Here is a 22,167-nt window from a genome sequence, read left to right as displayed (position 1 = left end):
GGCTTTGATCTTTATCCAGGTTTACTTTGAACAGCAACGGAGGTGGGATCTGCTGGCAGAATGCCCACGCCTCATGGTAACCTCCAGAGGCGCCCGCTGCGGTTTTACGTTTGTTTTGTTTGTTTTTTTATTGGGAACTTGGAAGCCTCTTAAGAGGTTTTGCGTTAAAAATAAATGAATTTGGGATTTATGGTTTCCACAGGAGAGATTATATCGGAAGAAAAATAATACGATGTAATTTAAGAGAGAGAGAGAGAGAGAGAGAGAGATTAAAACATATTTGGTTAAAAATGCATTCGTATTTTAAAACTGCTGTGAACACTCTTGGAAAGCCTCACTCCATCTCTCTCTCTTTTTTTCCCTCCCTCTCTCTTATTTTATAATTTGTGTTAAGAGTCAGGACCCTTCATTGACTCAGCCTTCCATCCTTTCTAAGGTAGATAAATTGAGGACCCAGTTTGTGGGGGCAATAAGCTGACTTTGTAAAAAATATACAAAAGGATGAAGGCTATTGCTTAACGCAATAGCCCTGAGTTTCCGGAGAAGGGTGGCATATAAATCAAATAATAATAATAATAAAAAGCCGCTTTGTATCTTTTTTCTATTTTTCTGGCACGTTTTTGCTTTTTTACCTTTTTGCTTTATATTTGTTTTTATTTTGTTTCAATAAAAATTATATTCTCCCCGCAAAACATCTTCAATGCACTTCAGGTGGCTTAATGCTTAGAATATGAAGTTGACTCTAAACATTTAGTTGAATTGACCGGGATGTGGTCAGAAAAGTCAAATGGTGGCCACCACCATGGTACCATCAAAATTCTACCTTTTTCTCCTTGACAGACCACAGAGGAAGTCAGTTTCCATTCCAACCAACTTCTAGAACAGTGTTTCTCAACCTTGGAAGCTTGAAGATGGGTGGACTTCAACTCCCAGAATCCCAGCAGCGCTGGCTGGGGGATTCTGGGAGTTGAAGTCCACCCATCTTCAAGCTTCCAAGGTTGAGAAACACTGTTCTAGATGTTTTTCTTTATAAGGAATTCTTACTTTACCTGTTATGGAATATTGCCTCATCATCAGGTGGGACAATCTGGTTTAATTGAACTCTACTTTGAAAAACTGGAGCTAACTTTTGGACTGAAACGCTTACTGGGCTCACGAAAAGGACACTGGTTCAAAATTTCTTGCTTTCTTCTACAATGCAGAAAAAAAACCCTATTGGAGCTACTCCAGCTTCATGAAAATAGAATTTGAATAGAATTTTTTATTGGCCAAGGGTGATTGGACACACAAGGAATTTGTCTTTGGTGCATAGGCTTTCAGTGTACATAAAAAGACAAGATACATTCGTCAAGAATCCTAAGGTACAACACTTAGTGATAGTCATAGGGTACAAATAACCAATCAAATCATACTAGGAACCAACCAATCAATATAAATCGTAAGGATACAGCAACAAGTTACAGTCATATAGTCATAAGTGGGAGGAGATGGGTGATAGGAACGCTGAGAAGATTAATAGTAATAGTCATGTGGACTTAATGAATAGTTAGACAGTGTTGAGGGAATTATTTAGCAGAGTGATGTGTTCAGAGAAAAACTGTCTTTGTGTCTAGTTGTCTTGGTGTACAGTGCTCTATAGCATCATTTTTAGGGTAGGAGTTGAAACAATTTACCTGTATTTTTCAGAGTATAAGATGCACCTTTTTTCCCCCAAAAAGAGGGTGAAAATCTGGGTGCGTCTTATACTCCGAATGTAGCCCCGCCCAGCTTCTCAAACGGAGGTTTCAGAGGCTGAAAAAAGCATCAGAAATGAAGCTTCAGAAAAGAAGCCCCCCAACAGAGCTTCAGAGGCTTTTTTTCTGAAGCTCTGTTTCGGAGGCTTTCAGAGGCAGCAAAAAAAAGCAAAAAAAAAAAAAAAGGCACAGAGCTCACAACCAAGGAACCTGTTGCTAAAATTCACCTCTGGGAACAGCTGATTGGGGGTATTCCGGGAGGCTGATCCACCCGCCAATCAGCTTTTTTTCTTATTTTCCTGCCCAAAAACTAAGGTGTGTCTTATACTCTGAAAAATACAGCATGTCCAGGATGTGAGGGGTCTGTAAATATTTCCCCAGCCTTCTTTTTGACTCGTGCAGTCAAAAAATTCAGGGCATCCTCATTGCATAAAAAGAGACTCCATAAAACCTTGATCCTGCACAGCTAAGACTTACACTCCAAAGGCAGAAATATAGTTTTAAATGCAAACCAGCATGCTGAGTCAGATGAATATGGGCCCCAAGAACAAAAAAATAAATAAATCTTTCTGCAGCTGGTTAGTGTGGAACAGTTAAAAGGCCATTGCCGGGGAAGGAATTAGAAGAGGCCATCTGACTTCTCATGCCATCTCTGGCCTGGAGCCTAGGCTGGGAAAGCAGCCGAAGGAGACGTCAGAGGTACAAAGTGACCTTGCTGGGAAAGACACGTGTGCCCTAGAATCTCTGCTGTCACAAATAGCCCAGCGATGTTGCAGGAAACATTGAGAGAAATGTATTTGGAGGACACCACCTTGAGAAAGGTTTCTGTAATGGCTGGAGTGAGTTCGCAAGTCCAGTTTTTTTTAATTTCCTCCCCACCGGCTCCTTAACTACTTCGGCTTCTTCCAGCATAGTTACTTTTTAACACACAGCAACTGAACAAGCTGATTACACAATGTTGCTGCCCGAACATTAATTTGAGCAGCAGCTAACATGGTAATTGGAGAGGGGGGGGAAAAGACTCAAAAGGCCTTTGGGTCACAACACCTCATTTAAAAAGCCGGTTTGTGGTTTAATGTTCCTTGATGTCTGTTTAAATGTTAAGCCTCTGTAATGAGTTAATAAGCACACATGAGGCAATATCTTACATTCCACCTCACCTATTGCTCTTTAACAAACCGTATGCTGTTTCCCAGGCAGGCACATTTACTAGCAAAGAGATTGCAGCTGTTATCTCTGCAGATTCATAGACGGGGTTTCTAGACTTAAAGTCAAGCAAAAAAAAAAAAAGTAATTTTTAGAATAGAACAACAGAGTTGGAAGGGACCTTAGAGGTCTTCTAGTCCAACCCTCTGTTCAAGCAGGAAACCCTACACCATTTCAGACAAATGGTTATCCAACATCTTCTTAAAAACTTCCAGTGTTGGAGCATTCACAACTTCTGGTGGCAAGTTGTTCCACTGATTAATTGTTCTCACTGTCAGGAAATTTCTCCTTAATTCTAAGTTGCTTCTCTCCTTGATTAGTTTCCACCCATTGCTTCTTGTCCTGCCCTCAGGTGCTTTGGAGAATAGCTTGACTCCCTCTTCTTTGTGGCAGGCCCTGAGATATTGGAAGACTGCTATCATGTCTCCCCTAGTCCTTCTTTTCATTAAACTAGACATACCCAGTTCCTGCAACCGTTCTTCATATGTTTTAGCCTCCAGTCCCCTAATCTTCTTTGTTGATCTTCTCTGCACTCTTTCTAAAGTCTCAACATATTTTTTACATCATGGCGACCAAAACAAAAAAATTTGTGTGCAAGCAACCCTCAGCAATGCTGCGACTGTAAAGCCACCAAAGCTGTGTCACTCAAATTCCTCTTCCCCAAAATGGGATTATAGAAGCTTTGGTTACAATTGCTATCCACTGGCCACTTCAGTAACAATAGCCCAGAAAGCTTAAGGCCATCTTACCATTTGCACTTAACTAGAATGACAGCTTTTTCCTGCTACATCCTTGTGTCATGGCCTTCACCTTATGCCCAGCCTAGGAATTTGATACACTTAAATCACTCAAGGTATCAGTCGAAAAACCAGGAAATGGTGAGTTCTAGTCCTGTTTTAGGCATAAAAGTCAGATGGGTGACTTTGGGGTAGTCACTCTCAGCCAGGGGTGGGATGCTACAGGTTCGGCCAGGTTCGGGAGAACCCATAGTTAACATTATGGCCGGTTCAGAGAACCTCCAAATCCCATTCCTGGCTGGCCCCTCCCACCCACTCCGCCTTGCTCTTCCCACCCCTCCCAGGAGTCTCCATGCGGCCCATTTTGGATGCGAGGTAAGTGCAGGGCCCATGTGGAGGCTCAGGGAGGGGGAAAAATGGGCCTCCCAGAAGTTCTGGAAAAGCCTCCGGAGCCTGGGGGAGGCAGTTTTCGCCCTCCCAGAGGCTCGAGGAAAGCCTCCAGAGCCTGGGGAAGGGGAAAAGCACCACCACCACCCCGCCGTGGTGCAGGAGGCCGACTAGGCCACACCCACCATGGCCACGCCCACCCAGCAACTGGGCAGAGAACCCGTTGTTGAAATTTTTGAAGCCCACCCCTGCTCTCAGCCCAGACCTCCTCACAGGGTAGGTTGTCATGAGGGGAGGGAAATAAAAAGAGGAAGGAGTATTAGGTATATTTGCTGCCTTTTGCTATTCATAAAAATAATACAGGCAGGATATAAATAAATAAGTCACCCTTAGCTATATCGATGTCACAGTAGCTCCTCCCACATCCTAACGACCCTTATTCCAAGGACAGCCACAAATGTGGGTCAAAAACCAGAGCTCTGGTGGCACGGCAGACTAAAGCACTGTTATTAACATCAGCTGCCTACAATTACTGTAAGTTCAAATCTCACCAGGCTCAAGGTTGACTCAGCCTTCCATCCTTTCTAAGGTAGGTAAATTGGGGACCCGGATTGTGGGGGCAATAAACTGATTTTGTATAAAATATACAAAAGTATGAAGGCTATTGCTTAATGCATTGTAAGCCGCCCTGAGTTTCCGGAGAAGGGCGGCATATAAATCAAATCAAAAAAACAAAAAACAAAAACCAATTAGGCTTGGTTACCCTTTTACCTGAAAGGGAACTCAGGTGATTGTCTTTACTCAAAACAGTAGCCATGGAGACAGAATAAACAACAAGAAATGGTTATGCTGGTCTAATTTTCTGCTGGTTCAAGGATAAATAGAGAGCACTGAAGCTCAATGGAGGGGAAAAACCTCTAAGAGATTTGCTTAAAGAGGTTGGAGGGAGAGGAAAACGTGTGCTAGACATTTTGGCTTAATTTGTTGTGCAGTTACAGTCAGCAAATGAGCTCATACTTTGCACTAGGCCATATTGACCTGGTATTCACATAATATCCTTCATTATTAATTACAGTCTTGGCTTAGTATGTTGGGTAAACCTAGATTATGCTGCATACAAAACATAAGAATATAGTTTAGTGTGTGACCTGAACCCAGTCCCCTTTATCTAATGCAGGTGTGTCAAACTCAAGACCCGGGGGCCAGATCCGGCCCATGGGGTGCTTAGATCTGGCCCACAGGGCTACCCTGGAAAAAGCAAAGGACTGGCCCATGGTGCCTCTGCCACTGAAAATGGAGCTGGGGAGGGCCACACACAGTCCTCCCCAGCTCCATTTTCTCTGGCAGAGGGTTGCAGGAGGCAATTGCAGCCAAAAATGGAGCTCGGGAGCCCATTTAGCTGGCAGAGCGCTTCAGCCACCACAGGCGCCTCCAACATGAGTGACGTCAAACTGGCCACACACACCCTGGTCACCCCCCACCCACCCCGCCGAGGTCAAACACAACCCTGATACGGCCCTCAATGAAATCGAGTTTGACATCCCTGATCTAATGGAATGAAATTTTATTAAACAGGATACAAGCGTACGTTAACCAGAAATTAGGGGAATTGGCAGTTCACCCATATCTGAAAATTAACAGCATCCAAAATAGTAAAAATCTATAAACGTTTTCTTTTTCTGTCAAGAAAAGTAAAGCAAGATTGTTAACGTCAAAGTCATCGGAAAGTATTTGAGGAGCAGCACCATCTATTGGTTAGGTTGCGTTATCATATTTCTGTATTCAGCTGTTTGGAAGGAAAAAAAAAATTAAACTCTTAGATCAGGGATGGAGAATCTATGACATGCGTGTCAAAGGTGACATGCCACAATATTTTGAGTGCGTGTCAGCATTCACCAACAACTTACAGCAACTGTTCCTGAAAGCACACCCTGTTCTCGTGTGTTTCATTCATTCATTCATTCATTCATTCATTCATTCATTCATTCATTCATTCATTCTCCATGACTGCCCATCTCGGTCAATGACTCTTTTTCAGAGGCGCCACAAAAATTGGGTGTTCTTTCTTGTGGCCTCCAGAAATCATGCAGCCTGCAGCGCCTCCAAAAATCACGAGGAAATGGGGACGTACTTTGGGGTGATTTTCTGAGGCTGCAGTTGCCTGGAAGAGCATTCTTTGAAGCTCCTTCAAGAATGAAGGCCTTGTGCGACCCAGAGCCACCTCAGATAAGCTGCTGAGGCCCATTAACAGAAGCAGAAACTGCCTGAAGGGAAGTGGCACATGGCAAATCCTGGGGAGCGCTGGGGGCAATTGCCCCATTTCCCAAAGCTCACACACTTGGGAAATGGCATGGGGTGGCCTCTTTGAATGGCAGCTGTGGCGTTAGGACTGAAGTTGAGGCCTAGCTTTTACCTCAGGCCCAGGCTTGGCACTGCCACTAAGTGCCACTGTTCAAGGTGACCTATTTGGGTGGGGTGGGGGGAGAAGATAGAGAATTGTTTCTCTTTTTTCAGGGCCACTATTAATTTTATTATATTTATTTGTAAAAGGTAAAGGTAAAGGTTCTCCTCTCACATATGTGCCAGTCGTTCCCGACTCTAGGGGGCGGTGCTCATCTCCGTTTCAAAGCCAAAGAGCCAGCGGTGTCTAAAGACATCTCCGTGGTCATGTGGCCGACATGACTCAACGCCAAAGGCGCACGGAACACTGTTACCTTCCCACCAAAGGTGGTCCCTATTTTTCTATTTACACTTTGTACGTGCTTTCGAACTGCTAGGTTGGCAGAAGATATTTTTAATATTTATAAGATAAATATGTATTTGTATCCAGCCATTATTATTTTTACTATAACTCAAGGCAGTGAACCTATCCAACACAACTTCCTTCTCCTTTTTTTCTGACAACAACCTGTGAGGTGGGTTGATCTGAGAGAGAGAGAGAGAGAGAGAGAGAGAGAGAGAGAGAGAGAGAGAGTGAGAGAGTGAGAGAGTGAGAGTGAGTGAGTGACTGGCCCAAAGTTACCCATCTGGCTTTTGTGGCAAAGGCAGGACTTGAACTCATGGTCCCTCACTTTCTATTTTGGGGCCTTCACCACTGGACCAAATTGGATCTATGACACACCTGCAGAGTCCGGTAAGGCATTTTTCAAAGGTTTGGCATGCTCAGGCCAAAAGGTTAGCCATTTACTACACTAGGTTCTGCTTTTCCAACTTGACTTCCCCAGCTGGGGATTCCTGGAGGTTTTTTTAAAAATCCAATATATCTGAACAGGGGCAGATACATATTACATAGCATATTTTAAGACACCTCCCTCCAAGTTAAATATATAAGGAGCCTTGGTGGCGCAGCAGACTAAACTACTGCTGTTAAAGTAGCACTTAGCTGCCAGCTGCCTGCAATTACTGCGAGTTCAAATCTCACCAGGCTCAAGGTTGACTCAGCCTTCCATCCTTTCGAAGTAGGTAAAATGAGGACCCGGTTTGTGGGGGCAATAAGCTGACTTTGTATAAAATAGAACACCACTGGGGGGGGGGGGCAAAAAGCCCTACTAAGCAGGTATATACAAAAGTATGAAGGCTATTGCTTAATGCATTGTAAGCCGCCCTGAGTCTCCGGAGAAGGGCGGCATATAAATCAAACTAATAAATAAATGAATGAATGAATGAATAAATGAATGAATAAATAAATAAATAAATAAATAAATAAATAAATAAACAAACAAACAAACAAACAAATCCAAAAGAAAAAAAATTGCTGCAGAAAATCCCTCAGGAAACAGTTGCTGCAGAAAATTGCTCAGATTGAGCCAAGCAACACTTCACCCTGAGTTTGCAGTAAAGGTAACAGTAACAGAGTTGGATGGGACCTTGGAGGTCATCTAGTCCAACCCCCTGCTCATGCAGGAGACTAGGGATTCAAACTGCTGACCTTTCTGATCGACAAGCTCAGTGTCTTAGCCACTGAGCCACCTAGTCGGGCAACTTCAGGTACTTCCAACGATGAAAAGCTATGCAAAAACACGAGATCTTGCCTTATACGAAAGATCCATATTGGAACTGAGACAGGAAAAGCAAATGGTGTCTCAATGGTAGAAATTTAATGAGTTTTGCACAAACAGATCCTCACTAGACATAGTTTTTCACTCCAGAAAAATGGGCAAATATGCATTTCCCCTCCTCCCCAAAAAGTTACGTTGAATTTTTGAACACAGTTGACTTTTTCAGGATTTTTTTCCCTCCTGCGTTTATTTTCTGTTATGAATGGAACATATTAAATATATCCTGCCTTAATGTGATTATTATAAATGCCACTTTCTTTAGAGACAACAGCTATAAAATAAATTGGGACTATACAATCTCTGTGCTTCGTTTATCTTCAACTTCTGAAAACGTTTTGCACCCGCTCATCAGTTCAATTGTTTCTGAATGATTTTTTTAAAAACCTATGTTCACACATAAACGATCAATATGATTTGAGGTCCTTCTGGGATAATTGCTTGCTTGCTTGCTTGCTTATGCGCCATCAAGTTGGTGTCAACTTTTAGTAACCACAATTGGGACCAGAATTTCTGGTTGCTAAGCACCCAAATTTTGATCCTAGGACTGTGTGGATGCTGTGAGAGTTGTAAGTGCAAGGACTGGTTGTAACTTTAGGTAGATTTTCTCCTTTATGATCTGTCCCCAACTGGCTTCTTCAGATCTTTCAATAGTGCACCTCTAATTTTTTGGAGAAGGGGTATTAATTTGTTTGGGAGCATTACTGGATATTACAGACCATTTTTAATCCTACTTCTGCATATTGGAGAAGAAGCCATTCAGTCATTTGGGACTAGATTCCCCTCACACATATGTGCTAGTCGTTCCAGACTCTAGGGGGCAGTGATCATCTCCCTTTAAAAGCCAAAGAGCCAGCGCTGTCCAAAGACGTCTCCGTGGTCATGTGGCTGGCATGACTAAACGCCAAAGGCGCATGGAATGCTGTTACCTTCCCACCCAAGGTGGTCCCTATTTTTCTACTGGCATTTTTTACCTGCTTTCGAACTGCTAGGTTGGCAGAAGCTGGGACAAGTAATGGGAGCTCACCCCATTACGCAGCACTAGGGATTCGAACTGCTGAACTGCCGATCTTTCGATTGAAAAGCTCAGTGTCTTAGCCACTGAGCCACTGCATCCAATTGAAGCCTCAATAAATAAATATAAAGAATAAATAGCAAGGGTTGGGTTTCATTCTGTGTCTTTTTTGATTGATTGATTTTTGATTCCGAACGACCACATGGATAGCTTCCTTCCATGTTGATCTATCCCTAACGTGGTCTTTCAGGTCTTCCGATGGTGCTTGGTTTTTAGCAAAAGCTATTTTATCCACATGTGTCCTTCCTTACTGATTTTTTAAAAATAGAAACCCAGAACAGGGCCACAAAAAGCAAGACAGAAGATCTTTCTTCTCCATCTATTAACCGAAAACTTTGTTCTTCAAGAAGGACCATTTGGAATTCCACTTCAAGAGCACTTCATCCAAAGTATGAAAGTCAATCTTCTACTTCTAGTGAGAACTAAGGGATCTCTAAAACGACTATAAATGGTTTGTCCAATCGTTATGTACTGACCTGAAAATCTCATAGGTAAGGCCAACCACCTTTGGTAATAAACAGCCCAGGGGTGAAATCCAGCAGGTTCCGACAGGTTCTGGAGAATCGGTAGCGGAAATTTTGAGTAGTTCGGAAAACCGGCAAATACCACCTCTGGCTGGCCCCAGAGTAGGGTGGGAATGGAGATTTTGCAATATCCTTCCCCCAGGAGTGGGGAGGGAATGGGGATTTTGCAGTATCCTTCCCCTGGAGAAGGGTGGGAATGGAGATTTTGCAGTATCCTTCCCCTGCCATGCCCACCAAGCCACGCCCACAGAACCGGTAGTAAACAAATTTGGGTTTCACCACTGAAACAGCCGTATTGATTTCTTGTACGTGAGATGCTTTTCACCTTATTCCTCAAGCCAGGACACTTTCCAAAATAGGCAGATTACTTTGGAAAGAGCTTCCACCTTGAGAGGAATTCAACCAGGGCTGAAGAGAAGGAGCTGACCTCTCACCTGAAACGTTGCGTCTAAAATATTTTGTAGAGAGGACGGTAGACCTGTGGTGAAACCAACACACAATCTCCCCCAAAAAAGGGAAGGCTTTGCTTCCAAACATCACAGCAACAGATGCACACTGTGAAAAATACACATTGTTTAAAAAAAAATAACAACACCTCATGGATCTTTGAATAACATTTTGGACCCACAAATATATGGCAGATGCACAGTTAAGGATGACATTCAGTGGAACAGCTTTTGTTTTGCATGTAGCTGGTTCCCATGCCAAGTTCTGGGCATCTCCAGGTGAGCTTCAACAAGGCCCTTGGCTGAAGCTCTGGGAACCTGCAGCTTTCAACCAAGACAATCCTGAACTGGATGACTCCAAAGTAACTTGACGGGACTTTTCTGTTCATGGCTGCTCTCTGCACCAGAGCTGTGGAAACAAACTTAACTCTGTAACAACCCCTTCCATTCTGTCTTGCAGTTCTTCAAGTGCCCTCTGAAGAAGGAGTCCCTAAAGGTCCCACTCAGGTGTTTATAAAATGTGTGGTTGCTTGTTTTTCCCATCCTCCTGTGTCTCTCCTTCATGCCACGGATGAAGACAAGTTTCGCCAGGTAGCCCCAGCAAACTCCAGGCAAACGTCTTTGGATGTTAGGAAGCGTCTCCTTCTTCAGTTGACTTCCAGGAGGAAGGGTTAAGAGGTATCTTTCAACTCTGGACTTTGGGGTGCTGGTGGAGGCACCTCTGTGGCTGGTGACTGCATTTCTTGTGATCTGTCTGGGGAAAGGAAAGCAGAGAAATATAAAGAAAGTATTTGTCAGTGGTGACTAGAAAATGAGACAACCGATGAGATCCACACATTGTGCTAAGCCATGTCTTGTTTAATTGTGATTTATTGACAAATAAATTTGAAGTTCTCACAAAGCACTCTGCCATGGAGCCCTTGGCCATAAATCTCAGCTTTGTTAGTCCTAAATATGGGATGGCATAGGGCAAATCAACTACTGCTTTCTCCTTACAAAAGGGAATCCATACCCACAGAAGACCATATTCAGTCCTTCATAAAGTCTTTCATAATCATCTCTTTACCAAGTTTCACAGCCAGAAATAAGTTAAAGTGTCAACCCTGAAGCTGACCTGACCACTTCAGTGTTGTCACACTGGAGCTGAGGGATAGGGAGGGGGGATTTGAGATAGAGGTGATTTTGTAGCCAAAACAAAATATTTTCTCTTGGGAACCAAGGACATTCTCACAGTTGGTCGGAGGAAGGCGGAGAGATGCTATCCGGTCACCAGACCGCACCGTGATTGGACCATGTGACTGTTTGTTTTGAGAAGGTAGAAAAGCTTTTACTTTTAATTAGGTGAAAACCGTGGGAGTTTCCAGAGTCGTTTTTCACCAGATCTCTGCCAATATGATATTTCCAAAAAAGCTGTTCTTTGAGGAATCTGCTGGCCTTGGAGTTTTGCTTGTTATGGATGTATTACTTGGAACCCTGACAATGTCAGGGACCCTAACAATGGGTAAATGTCCAGCTGTCATTGCCAGCCATGGGAGGGAGAGAGTGGTTTTGCAGCAAGCCAGCTAAAGCCCAGCAAGCCATTGATGTCCAGAGATGACTCTTCCATGTGACCCACAACTCTAGTTGGGAAGTATTCTTTTCTCAAATAATTACTTTCAAGCCAGAACACTTTAGCCTGCTTTAGCCTGCCTCAGCAACATGCTGGTAATGAGCTGGAGACCCTTGTATGGGGATGTATCCCTGCACTGACAGCAACTAGAGTTCAATGCCGGTTTCGGAACCGGGGAGCACAGTGAGCAAACCTAGAGAAGCCAACACTGTATGGATCACTGCATTCTTCACTAGTTGTAGCTTCTGGGTGGTTAGAAGGGGGCATCCTAGGGGTGAAATGCTATCGGTTCGCTCTGGTTCAGGAGAACTGGTAGTGATAAAAACTACTGGTTTGGACGAACCGGTAGTAAAAAATAAAATCTACCGATTTGGTCAAACCGGTAGTTAGCTACCAGTTCAATCAAACCAGTAGTTAAAAAAAGCTACGATCCGACAATCACCTGTACCACGCGGTTTAGCTTTTCCTGCTTTCTAGTGAAGCTAAACCGCGCGCCACAGCTGATTCCCTATCTCACTGTTCTACTTATCTTCCCAAGCCTCCTTTTGGTGTGTGCTGTGCATGTTCATATATGCAGTATGCACCAAAAGGAGGCTTGGGAAGGTAAGTAGAACAGCGAGGGGGGGATCAGCTGCGGCATGCAGTTTACAGTAGCTTTGCTAGAATGCAGGAAATCCTGCTTTCTAGCAAAGCCAAACACGCGATACAGGTGATCGTCTGATCATAGCTTTTTTTAACTACTGGTTTGACTGAACTGGTAGCTAACTACCGGTTTGATCGAATCAGTAGCTTTTATTTTTTACTACCAGTTCACCCAAACCAGTAATTTTTATCACTACCAGTTCGTCTGAACTGGAGCGAGGTGATGGTCAGATTGTAGCTTTTTTAAACTACTGGTTTGATTGAACCGGTAGCTTTTTAAATGCACAGCGTGCATTTGGTATGCAACGTGTGTTTGGGGCACACTATACATGCGCTCTCAGAGCTCACGCGTGGCCAGCGAACCAGTAGCAAACCAGTTCAGATTTCACCACTGGGACATCCCCATGCAGAACGCATAGCAATTATCCAAACAGGAAGTGATCAAGGCATGAATGGCCATGAGCAAACCCTTCTGATCCAGGACAAAGGTACATGAAGAAAGAAGGAACTATTCCATTGGCAAAGAGCTCCAACCATACAAGAAATGAGGCAAATAAGGAGGATGTCTACCTGAGGTAATAGACATTTCTGCCAGTTTCAGGGGCAAGTCGGTGGGGCTGACACCAGCTGGTGAACCCAGGATATCCGGCAAGGCGTTTCTTCGGCCAGTGCGCCCTGATGATGCAAAATCCAGCACGGGCTCCACCTCAGTCATACTTCCCCTGAAATGACACCAGAAACACTAGATTGGCCAACCATCTCAACTAAAGTAGATAGAAATTTTTCCCCTTCAAACAAGCTTCCATTCAGCCAAATCATACACGTCTGGAATGTGCCCATTAGAGTTGGTCAGCTTTTGTGAAAGGTACAGCTTCTCCTAAATTAATTTGTAGTTTGTTCAGTTTTGGCTTAGCATGTTTTATTAAGTCAGCCGACGTTAATTTAGTTCAAAAGCCAGGACAGTGGAAAGCTTTTCTTCATTTATTGACATTTATTGGGAAAGGTATTTGATCAGATTGAATCAACATTCTGATATCGATTGATGATTTGGTTTATTTAATAATAAAAAAAAGACTTATGAAGAGGGTTGATATGAACTGAATTAATTTTATGAATGAAGCTGGCTATTTTATTTGGATTGGACCCGGCTTCGGCATCCCTGTAGTGAAACTTGATAAGCAAACTGTGACTTCTTATAATATATGCTTGCCTCCCCATATTTCTCCTTGCCCTTAGTTCTGGGCAACTCTGGATTTTAATGAAAACAAGATCTTTCTATTCTGGAACCTATCCATCCATGATCTAACTAACCTCTTTCTTTTCTTCTAATGGCAGCAACATCCCTGAATAAAATTGAAAAACACCCGGTCTTCTGAATCCACTTGATGTGGTGAAACGAGGAGTCAATAATATCTGGAGACCCAAGAGTTTCTCAACCTTTATGTAGATCAGGTTATCCAGCCTAGAAAACTTTGAGGTGTGACTTCAATTTCTAAAATTCTTGACAGTGGCCATGCTGGCTGGGGGGGATTCTAGGAGTTGAAATCCACACATCACAGAGTGGGCCAGGTTGGGGGAACTTTGATCTAGATCAGTGTTTCTCAACCTTGGAAGCTTGAAGATGGGTGGACTTCAACTCCCAGAATCCCCCAGCCAGCACTTCAAGCTTCCAAGGTTGAGAAACACTGATTTAGATGATGAAGGCATAGATAGACCCAGACAATGATACAGAATGGGAGCTTTTTGTGATACAGTCATATTAACTATGTCTCTTGGTGTGCGCACGCATCTGTGTGGATGCATACTGGCATCCTTATTGCTATTCCCAGACTAGATAATTGGGGTAGTCAGCTGAAGGGAAAACCTTGAAGGATCGCTCTTGCCAGCTGCTGCCACCCACCACTTCAAAGAAGATCCTGCTCAGCTGTTCTTTCCCCAGACAGTCTTACAGATGCTCGCCCCCCACCTCTCTTCTCTAGGCACTTCACCATCTGCTTTTGACATGCTGTTAAAGCCCTGTTAGCAGCTGTAGTCTCCAAACTCATGTTCTAAGGGAAGTTGCCTTTTTCCCTTGATGAAGGAAGTGTACCTGTAACATGTGCATGAAAAGTGACTGTGTCACAGGAGGGCAAAACCGATAGATTAATGGCTACTGGTGACTTTGACTTTTCTGAGATTTTCCAGCCCGGCGTCCATGTCAAATGTTAATATTCACTTCCTCAATATATAGTTATTTTTAATAAATCTTTTTTTTCCAATCAAAACTATTTGAGATCCCAGCCAAAGCTCACATCAGCATTTTGGTTTACCTAGGTAGCTCTTAAGTTCTCATATTTGAACATATTTGCTTCTGCTGGAGTTTCTTTCAGATCCTTGCATTTATAGAAGTTACCAGTTAAGAAAATACTCCTGACTTCATCCAACAATCTGAGCACTGAGGGAAATAGAAGTGAATGTTTGTAGCTCAGGATTGAATACATCTAGAGTAACGTTTTGGTCACCACACTGTAAAAAAGATGTTGAAACTCTAGAAAAAGTGCAGAGAAGAGCAACAAAAATGATTAATGGACTGGAGACTAAAACATATGAAGAACAGTTACATGAACTGGGCATGGCTAGTCTAGTGAAGAGAAGGACCAGGGGAGACATGATAGCAGTGTTCCAATATTTGAGGGGCTGCCACACAGAGGAAGGGGTCAAGCAATTTTCCAAAGCACCTGAAGGCCAGTCAAGGAATAATGGATGGAAACTGACCAAGGAGAGATTCAACCTAGAAATGAGGAGGAACTTTCTGACAGTGAGAGCAATCAACCAATAGAACAGAAGTTGCCTTCAGAAGTTGTGGGAACTTCATCACTGGAGGCTTTCAAGAAAAGATTGCACTGTGATATATCAGAAATGGTGTAGGGTCTCCTGCTTGTAGGTGGGTTGGACTAGATGACCTATAAGGTCCCTTCCAACTCTGCTAATCTGTTAAAGTAATAAAGGTGAGATGAAGTTCTTGGTGGTCTCTGAGCTTGCAGATGTTTCGTTGCCCAACCAGGTAACATCACCAGCGCAAGGTGACGATATTACCTAGTTGGGCAATGAAATGTCTGCAGAAATATAATCAAGCTCAGAAGGCATCAAGATTTCACTATAGGAAATATAAGATGGACTTGCTTATTCTCTTCATGAATGCAGTCTACATGTTCCTCTTCCCTTAATTGTGGCCCAGGAAGTAATTGTGGCAATAAAGAGAAATGGATACCATCACCCATTTGATTGCCAGTTGACTGGGGAAAGTGGAAAGAATAAATGACAATCAATACCTACTTCTAGGTGACATCTGGCGGAAGAATGTGGTCAGGTTTTTTCCTCTCTTCCAGGCCACAGGGTTTTCTCCCCATACTTCAGATTACCCTTATTGGCTTTTTCTGAACTTATTCTGATTTCTCTACATCCTTTACAGTGAGTGAAGAAGACAGCTGAGAAGAAGATGTATTGATAGACCTTTCACATGACATGGTGTCAATGGAAAGAACTCACACTTTTGGTGAAATGTTGTGAAATGTTGACTAATCACAAGCCCTATAGGTCTTCTTCACTTCAGAAGAGTCAAACAGGAAGAAACATGATATATAGACCAAACATAAGGGAAGGGACTCCCAGGACATAAGTAGGAGAATAAATGGCTGGCATCACATTTTATACTAAGCAATAATGTTTGCTTTTAACCTTGTTTTGCTGAAAAAGGAACTTGATTGGCATGTAATACTAAAGCATGAAAGCCTGTTTGGAGTAGCGGTTGAGACACCAGATTAGGAGACCATGAGTTCTAGCTCCACCTTAGATATGAAAGCCAGCTGGATGACCTTAAGCCAGTCACTTTCTCTCAGCCCTAAGAAGGAAGCAGCGGCAAATTATTTCTGAAAAATCTTGCCAAGAAAACTGCATGGACTAGTCCAGACAGTCACCGGGAATTAAAAACTGACTTGAAGGCACAACCTCCACCCCCTCCCTACCCCCTCCCTCAAACTCCTAAAACAAGGGTATCAAACTCAATTTCTTTGAGGGCCACATCAATGGGGGGGGAGGGTAGGTGTGGCCAAGGTGGGCGTGGCCAGCTCCATGTCACTCGTGTCAGGCGCACCTGTTGTACCCCTAGCGCTCTGCCAGTAAAAACGGGTTGCCAAAGTCTGTTTTTGTTGGCAAAGGTACCATGGACCAGTCCTTTGCTGTTTCCAGGGTGGCCCTGCAGGCCAGATTTAAGCAACCTGTGAGCCAAATCCAGCTCCCGGGCCCTGAGTTTGACACCCCTGCCCTAAAATATAATCTATGGTCCCAAGCCACTATAGCTGGCTTAACCCAACAAGCTAAGCCAAAGATAAAAGAAAACCCAGAGTCACATAAGGCTACATGCAATCTGTCAACTCAGTCACTGTTTTGTGTGTTTTCCTTCTTGAAAGCTTAAAGGCCAGGTGATCCCTTGTTATCCCAGATGCTGTAGCCACTCAATTTCTTATATCAGCAAGGAGCTGAGCCAAGTAGCTTTTGCATTTACAAGTTCTTTCAGAGCCCTATTCAACGTGCCAATTCTTCTTTATGAAACTGTACATCCTTTGTCAGCAAGAGGAGTGAGAAATCACTTCTTTCCATACAGGAAAAAGTGTCTTCAAATTGAGCTTAACTCTTGTTGATTTTTAACAGGGACATGGTGGCTCAGTGGTTAAGATGCTGAGCTTGTCGATCAAAAGGTCGGCAGTTCAGAGGTTCGAATCCCTAGTGCCGCGTAATGGGGTGAGCTCCCGTTACTTGTCCCAGCTTCTACCAACCTAGCAGTTTGAAAGCACGTAAAAAATGCAAGTAGAAAAATAGGGACCGCCTTTGGTGGGAAGGTAGCAGCGTTCCGTGCGCCTTCGGTGTTTAGTCATGCCAGCCACATGACCAGGGAGACATCTTCAGACAGTGCTGGCTCTTCAGCTTTGAATTGGAGATGAGCACCGCCCCCTCGAGTCTGGAACGACTAGCACATATGTGCGAAGGGAACCTTTACCTTTACCTTACGTTGTTGATTTACTTGGGTACATTGTGCAGCTTTCTTAGCAACGTTACGAAAGTGGTTTGTCAGTCTCTTCTTTCAGGATATTCTTCCCCCGCCCCCAACTATCCAATCTAATCTACACTTGAGGGATTTCCTAGTGGTCTCTTCTTCAAATATTTCCCCAGACAAATATTAACCAGGTCCAATCCATTTTGTTTTCTAAAAAAGCCAAAGACAATTAGGTATTGCTACCTTCCTATGCTGTATAGGCCCTTTTAGCCAAAGCTGGTAGAGGAACAGACAGATCACACCCCTTTCTATGTCAGTCAGCACCCTGGTTATGGACCTCAGTCCTGGAAGAAAATTACCTTGGAAGATGTCATTTTAGCTCCTTTTTGGTTTAAGGTTTAAGAGGGCTGCAAAAATTGCTGGCGTTTTCCTACTTTAGTGCCAGCAATCAAAATTGGGTTGGGATGCTGTTTCCATCTTTCTCTTTTTAATTTGACTTTTCTGACAAGGACAACAAAATAAAAAAAAAGGGAGGAGAAGTGATGGGAAATGCAAAAGGGCACAAAGGGAAAGGCGACATCATCTGGCACGCTTGTAAACTTCTGTGAACAAAGCAGGATATTTCATTTTTATTAGCTATTGTTTGAGTCTGCTGTCTGAACCAGCCCTCAACTGATTGATTTTAAAGTTGTATATTGATATAAGGTCCTTGGGGTGGGAGTGGGGGGCAGCAAAATGCTTACAGTTCATGCGAACAGACTTTAAAAAAAAAATCATACCTCGCCTGCATATTAAAAACTAATCTGCCAGAGATGAAACCTATTACCTATGACCCGGGCGGCACCTTCATATTTTGGGATTATGCAATTCAGTTGGCGGGCTTTAATACCAGGAAGCTTAGGAGCAGGAGAACGAGCAAATTCCTTTGCAGAAGGTGAGACTTGGATATGTCAGCACCATTCTAAGGATTGCAATTGAAGCTTCCCTCCAGATCCAGAGCAGAAAAGCTGGAAAAATGAGAGGAAGAAATTGGAAGTGCTTAAATAGGGCACGAGTGGGTGGAAGGTGGATTTCTGACATCCACATTTATAGTAAGAAAGGAGCTGGCTGTCGGATCATTTGAGCCCTCTAAGAGGCTGGTTGTTGGTAAAAGAACAAGAGACTATGGTTGAGATCACACAACACCCTTAGCCAAGAATTAATGAGCTTACTCCAATGTGTAAATCCACCCTGCATGGTGTATGCATGTGAAACAATTGGGATTTAAAGGAGAAGTTTATTGTGGGTTGGCTGCATTACCTTTTTTACATATTGTCACAAAGTATCCTGGACTTAATATAGTCAAATTCTGCTACCTGACTAATTTTTGGTGCTTGCACAATGGTCTTCTCTTTCTCCATATGCTCTGACTTCCCAACCTCTGGTTAACTTCAAGCACCCAAATGCATAAAAGCCCATTGAAGTGAAACCAAAGCATCTGCAGGCAGGGGCACATTTTCCACATCAACCCATCCAAGGTACCTGCAATGGTCAGCCAAGCAAATCTCAGCCTTGCTTAGGCTGATGCTCTTAATCCATCCTCATGGCGCTAGAAATGGTTAGCCTTTAAAGGGGAGGTGGGTGTCGCAAGAACCCTTCTGTAGCAGCAACAGATGAGCATTGCTAATCCAAACTCCCCACCGCGCCCAAACCCTCCAACCCCACCTTCTCATCCTTGAGAAGAGGTTTCAAGGCTTTCCCTGCTTCCCGTTGGGAATTGCAACATGCTTGCTTGGAATTTTTGCAGAATGCTCATTAAACCTCCTAATGCACCCAGAGAATGGGAACAGCTGGAGAGTCAAATGCTGCGTTGTGGAAAGTTTCATCACCTTGTGCTTACAACACACCCATGCTCTTCCAGAGGAGCCTTCCCTATTCTTCCCCACCTTGCCTCATCATCTCCTTTTGTTCTTCAAACCCTAAGGAAGCGAGCATCCTAACCAAGGGGCTCATCAACAGATTGGTTCCTCTGTGCATCCAGCCAACCAGAGGAATCATGTTGACCGGTTACCTGTAACCTACCCTGCTGCCCTAGTCCACCTTCCCTCCCTCCCTCCCTCCCTTTCTATCTGGAAAGTGCAACCCCTCCTCCTTTTACTCCAACGAAAGGAAGGCGCAAGCAAGCTGACATACTTACCAAGGGAGTTGTGGAAAAATAGAAGGGCTGATCTCCAAGGAGGACTGTCAGGCAAGGTCGGGGAGCAGAAGAAACAAAACCGTTCAGTCATGGAATCTGCCTCGAAGCATGTTGCACCCGCTGTTCCTAATCCGTCTCCATGGTCTCCTGGAGCATCCCTCTTCCTCAATTTGCAAGATGCTTTTGGGTATCAGCAGACCGTGAGTCGCTTGCCTGGAACGCCTGCCGGATCTACCAATTGCTTCGAAGGGGGTGCAGGAGGTAGACTCGCATGCATTGGGTGGCTCTCCTTGGCCAGGTAAGCTGGCGTAGCCCCCTCTGCTTTTTCCGTCTCTCCTAATTCAAAGGAAGAAAGCTTAAATTCCTTGTTTCCCATCAGCCTTGCATAAATCTCCCCCCCTCTTTTCTCCTCTCTTGGCTTCCTCCTGCCCTGCCTCTCAGTTGGCACAACTCTGGGAGTCTGCCTCTGCTACACATGGTTGTTTTCAGCTGCTGGGGAGGGGAGGGGGTTTGATAGATTCGCCTCCCTGCCGAGCAAGGCTGTGTTTAGTTCACTTCTCTCCCCAGCATTCCCACGCCCTGCTTTCCCCCCACTGTCATTTCTGAGCAACAGGTTATTGATTTAAAAAAATTTTTTTTTGCACATCCCTGTTCTTTTTACACAGGCACCCCACCGTAGCTGTAGGATGGCCCCATGGCCTCTCCAGAATTGCTCTAGGGTGGAGCAGAAACAAATATTTCTTAAGGGAGAAAGGCAATCAATTTCCTGGAAGGATACCACTGGGCTTTCCAGGTTCCAAGGTTTAATCTTTGCATTCCGGTTTCGAGAACTGTCCTTGCTAAGCTTTAAACAAAGGAAAACACATAACGAGAAGTGGGGAATGAAAAGGAACATGGATTGGCCTTGAAGTGAATGGATTCTAAGAGAGGCAGTCTGACGGCTCTTAAATTAGACGCTAAATCAAAAGGACAGATAGGCTGGCTACCAGTCTAACTTCATTCTTCAGAGTTAGAGGAATGGGTGACAATCCAATCCAAGAAAAAAGCCACCTGGATTTATTTATTTATTTTTACAAGGAGGTTTTGGCTGTAAAGTGAGGGAATCCCAAGCAGTATATATTCAATAAAATGGCATTCCTGATAGTTCTCTTTAAGGGAAGGATTTGCTTCTTACACCTTCTTGGTAATCTGGTCTTCAGGAGTGAAGCGAAAGTACATTTAGAGAGACAGGAAATGGAAAGCTGCTCTTGATACTGTATGGAATGCCTGGGTTTGCACAATATGTTAAGGCTAGGTTGTTTATTGCATTAAATGTAGTTTTTAAAAACCACTGGTTTCTGACCTAATCCACAACAGATGGATTTACAGAACATACTTGTTGTTGTTGTTGTTGTTGGTTGCAAAGTCATGTCTGACCCATCACAACCCCATGGACAATGTTCCTCCAGGCCTTCCTGTCCTCTACTATCCCCTGGAGACCATTTAAGCTCACGTCTACTGCAAAAATGGCCCCATTTTTGGCCTCCGAAAACCCCCACGCATTGCGTTTTTGCCCTCCTCAGCCCCCAGGAGCACTCTGCAGGCCTCCCAAGCCCTCTGCACATCCCATTTTTGCAAAAAATGGGCCTGTTTTTGGCAAAAAATGGGCGCGCGGAGCGGGGTTTCAGGAGGCAAAAAACGGCTGTATTCGGTGTATAAGTCGCACCAACATTTCCACCCTCTTTTAGGGGGCAAAAAAGTGTGTCTTATACTCCAAAAAGTACGGTATCTACATTGCGTGAAAGGGAAAAGGCCCTGGTGATACAATCACACTGACCATTTGGTAAAGCTAGCTATTGCTTTGATGGGACTGTCCAAGGTCCTGAAGGAAAACTTTAACCTTGAGAAGAAGGGCAGGCAGTCTCAAAATTTTCTGGACGACAGCTTCCCACAATTCTTTGCCTTTGGCCCTTCTAGCTGTGGCTGATGAGAGCTGAAATATCTGCATTTCTCAATTCACACATGATGCTATGTTGTCACATGGTTTGCTTGGTTTTGGCGTAGCAACTTGTGTGAATCCAGCTTTGTGATTTGTAAAGTGTGGTTTATAGATCACAATAGTTTATTCAACAAATGAAGACTAAACTCAGCTATAGCCAAGCAATATGTGCAAATCTAACAAAGTTTCCCAAGTGTGGTCTCTTCCTGATATTGGGGGGGGGGGAAGGGAGACTGTAATATGCAAAATTTGCAGCCAGCAGAAACATCTGGATGAATGTTTAGATAGATAGATAGATAGATAGATAGATAGATAGATAGATAGATAGATAGATAGAGGAAGAGAGAGGGAGGGGGAGAGAGGGGGAAAGAGGAGAGAGAGAATGAATTATTGGTAAAGTGTAATTGGACACACAAGGAATTTGTTTTCAGTGCCTAAGCTCTCAGTGTACATACTAGGAACAAGTGATAAATCATAATCATAAAAATACATTCGTCATAAATCATAAGATACAACACTTAGTGGTAGTCATAGGATACTAAATAAGCAATCAGCATAAATCATTCT

The 22,167-nt window shown here is 43.7% G+C and overlaps 1 protein-coding gene across 1 annotated transcript; it reads right to left on the bottom strand.

Annotated features, from left to right (window-relative positions):
• Positions 1–8,138: 8,138 nt before the first annotated feature.
• Positions 8,139–19,983, bottom strand: LOC117663510 (cAMP-dependent protein kinase inhibitor beta-like). The gene is made up of 3 exons (XM_034413752.3): positions 19,623–19,983; positions 12,985–13,136; positions 8,139–10,917 (listed from the first exon to the last, which is right to left on the bottom strand). The coding sequence occupies exons 2-3, from the start codon at positions 13,127–13,129 to the stop codon at positions 10,835–10,837; spliced, it is 228 nt and encodes a 75-aa protein (XP_034269643.1). The 5' UTR covers positions 13,130–13,136; positions 19,623–19,983; the 3' UTR covers positions 8,139–10,834.
• Positions 19,984–22,167: the final 2,184 nt, after the last annotated feature.

This window comes from Pantherophis guttatus, chromosome 10 (assembly GCF_059756535.1).
Source record: "Pantherophis guttatus breed Tessera chromosome 10, ASM5975653v1, whole genome shotgun sequence".
Lineage (NCBI taxonomy): Eukaryota > Metazoa > Chordata > Lepidosauria > Squamata > Colubridae > Pantherophis > Pantherophis guttatus.
This window is presented reverse-complemented; position numbering and strand designations above follow the sequence as displayed.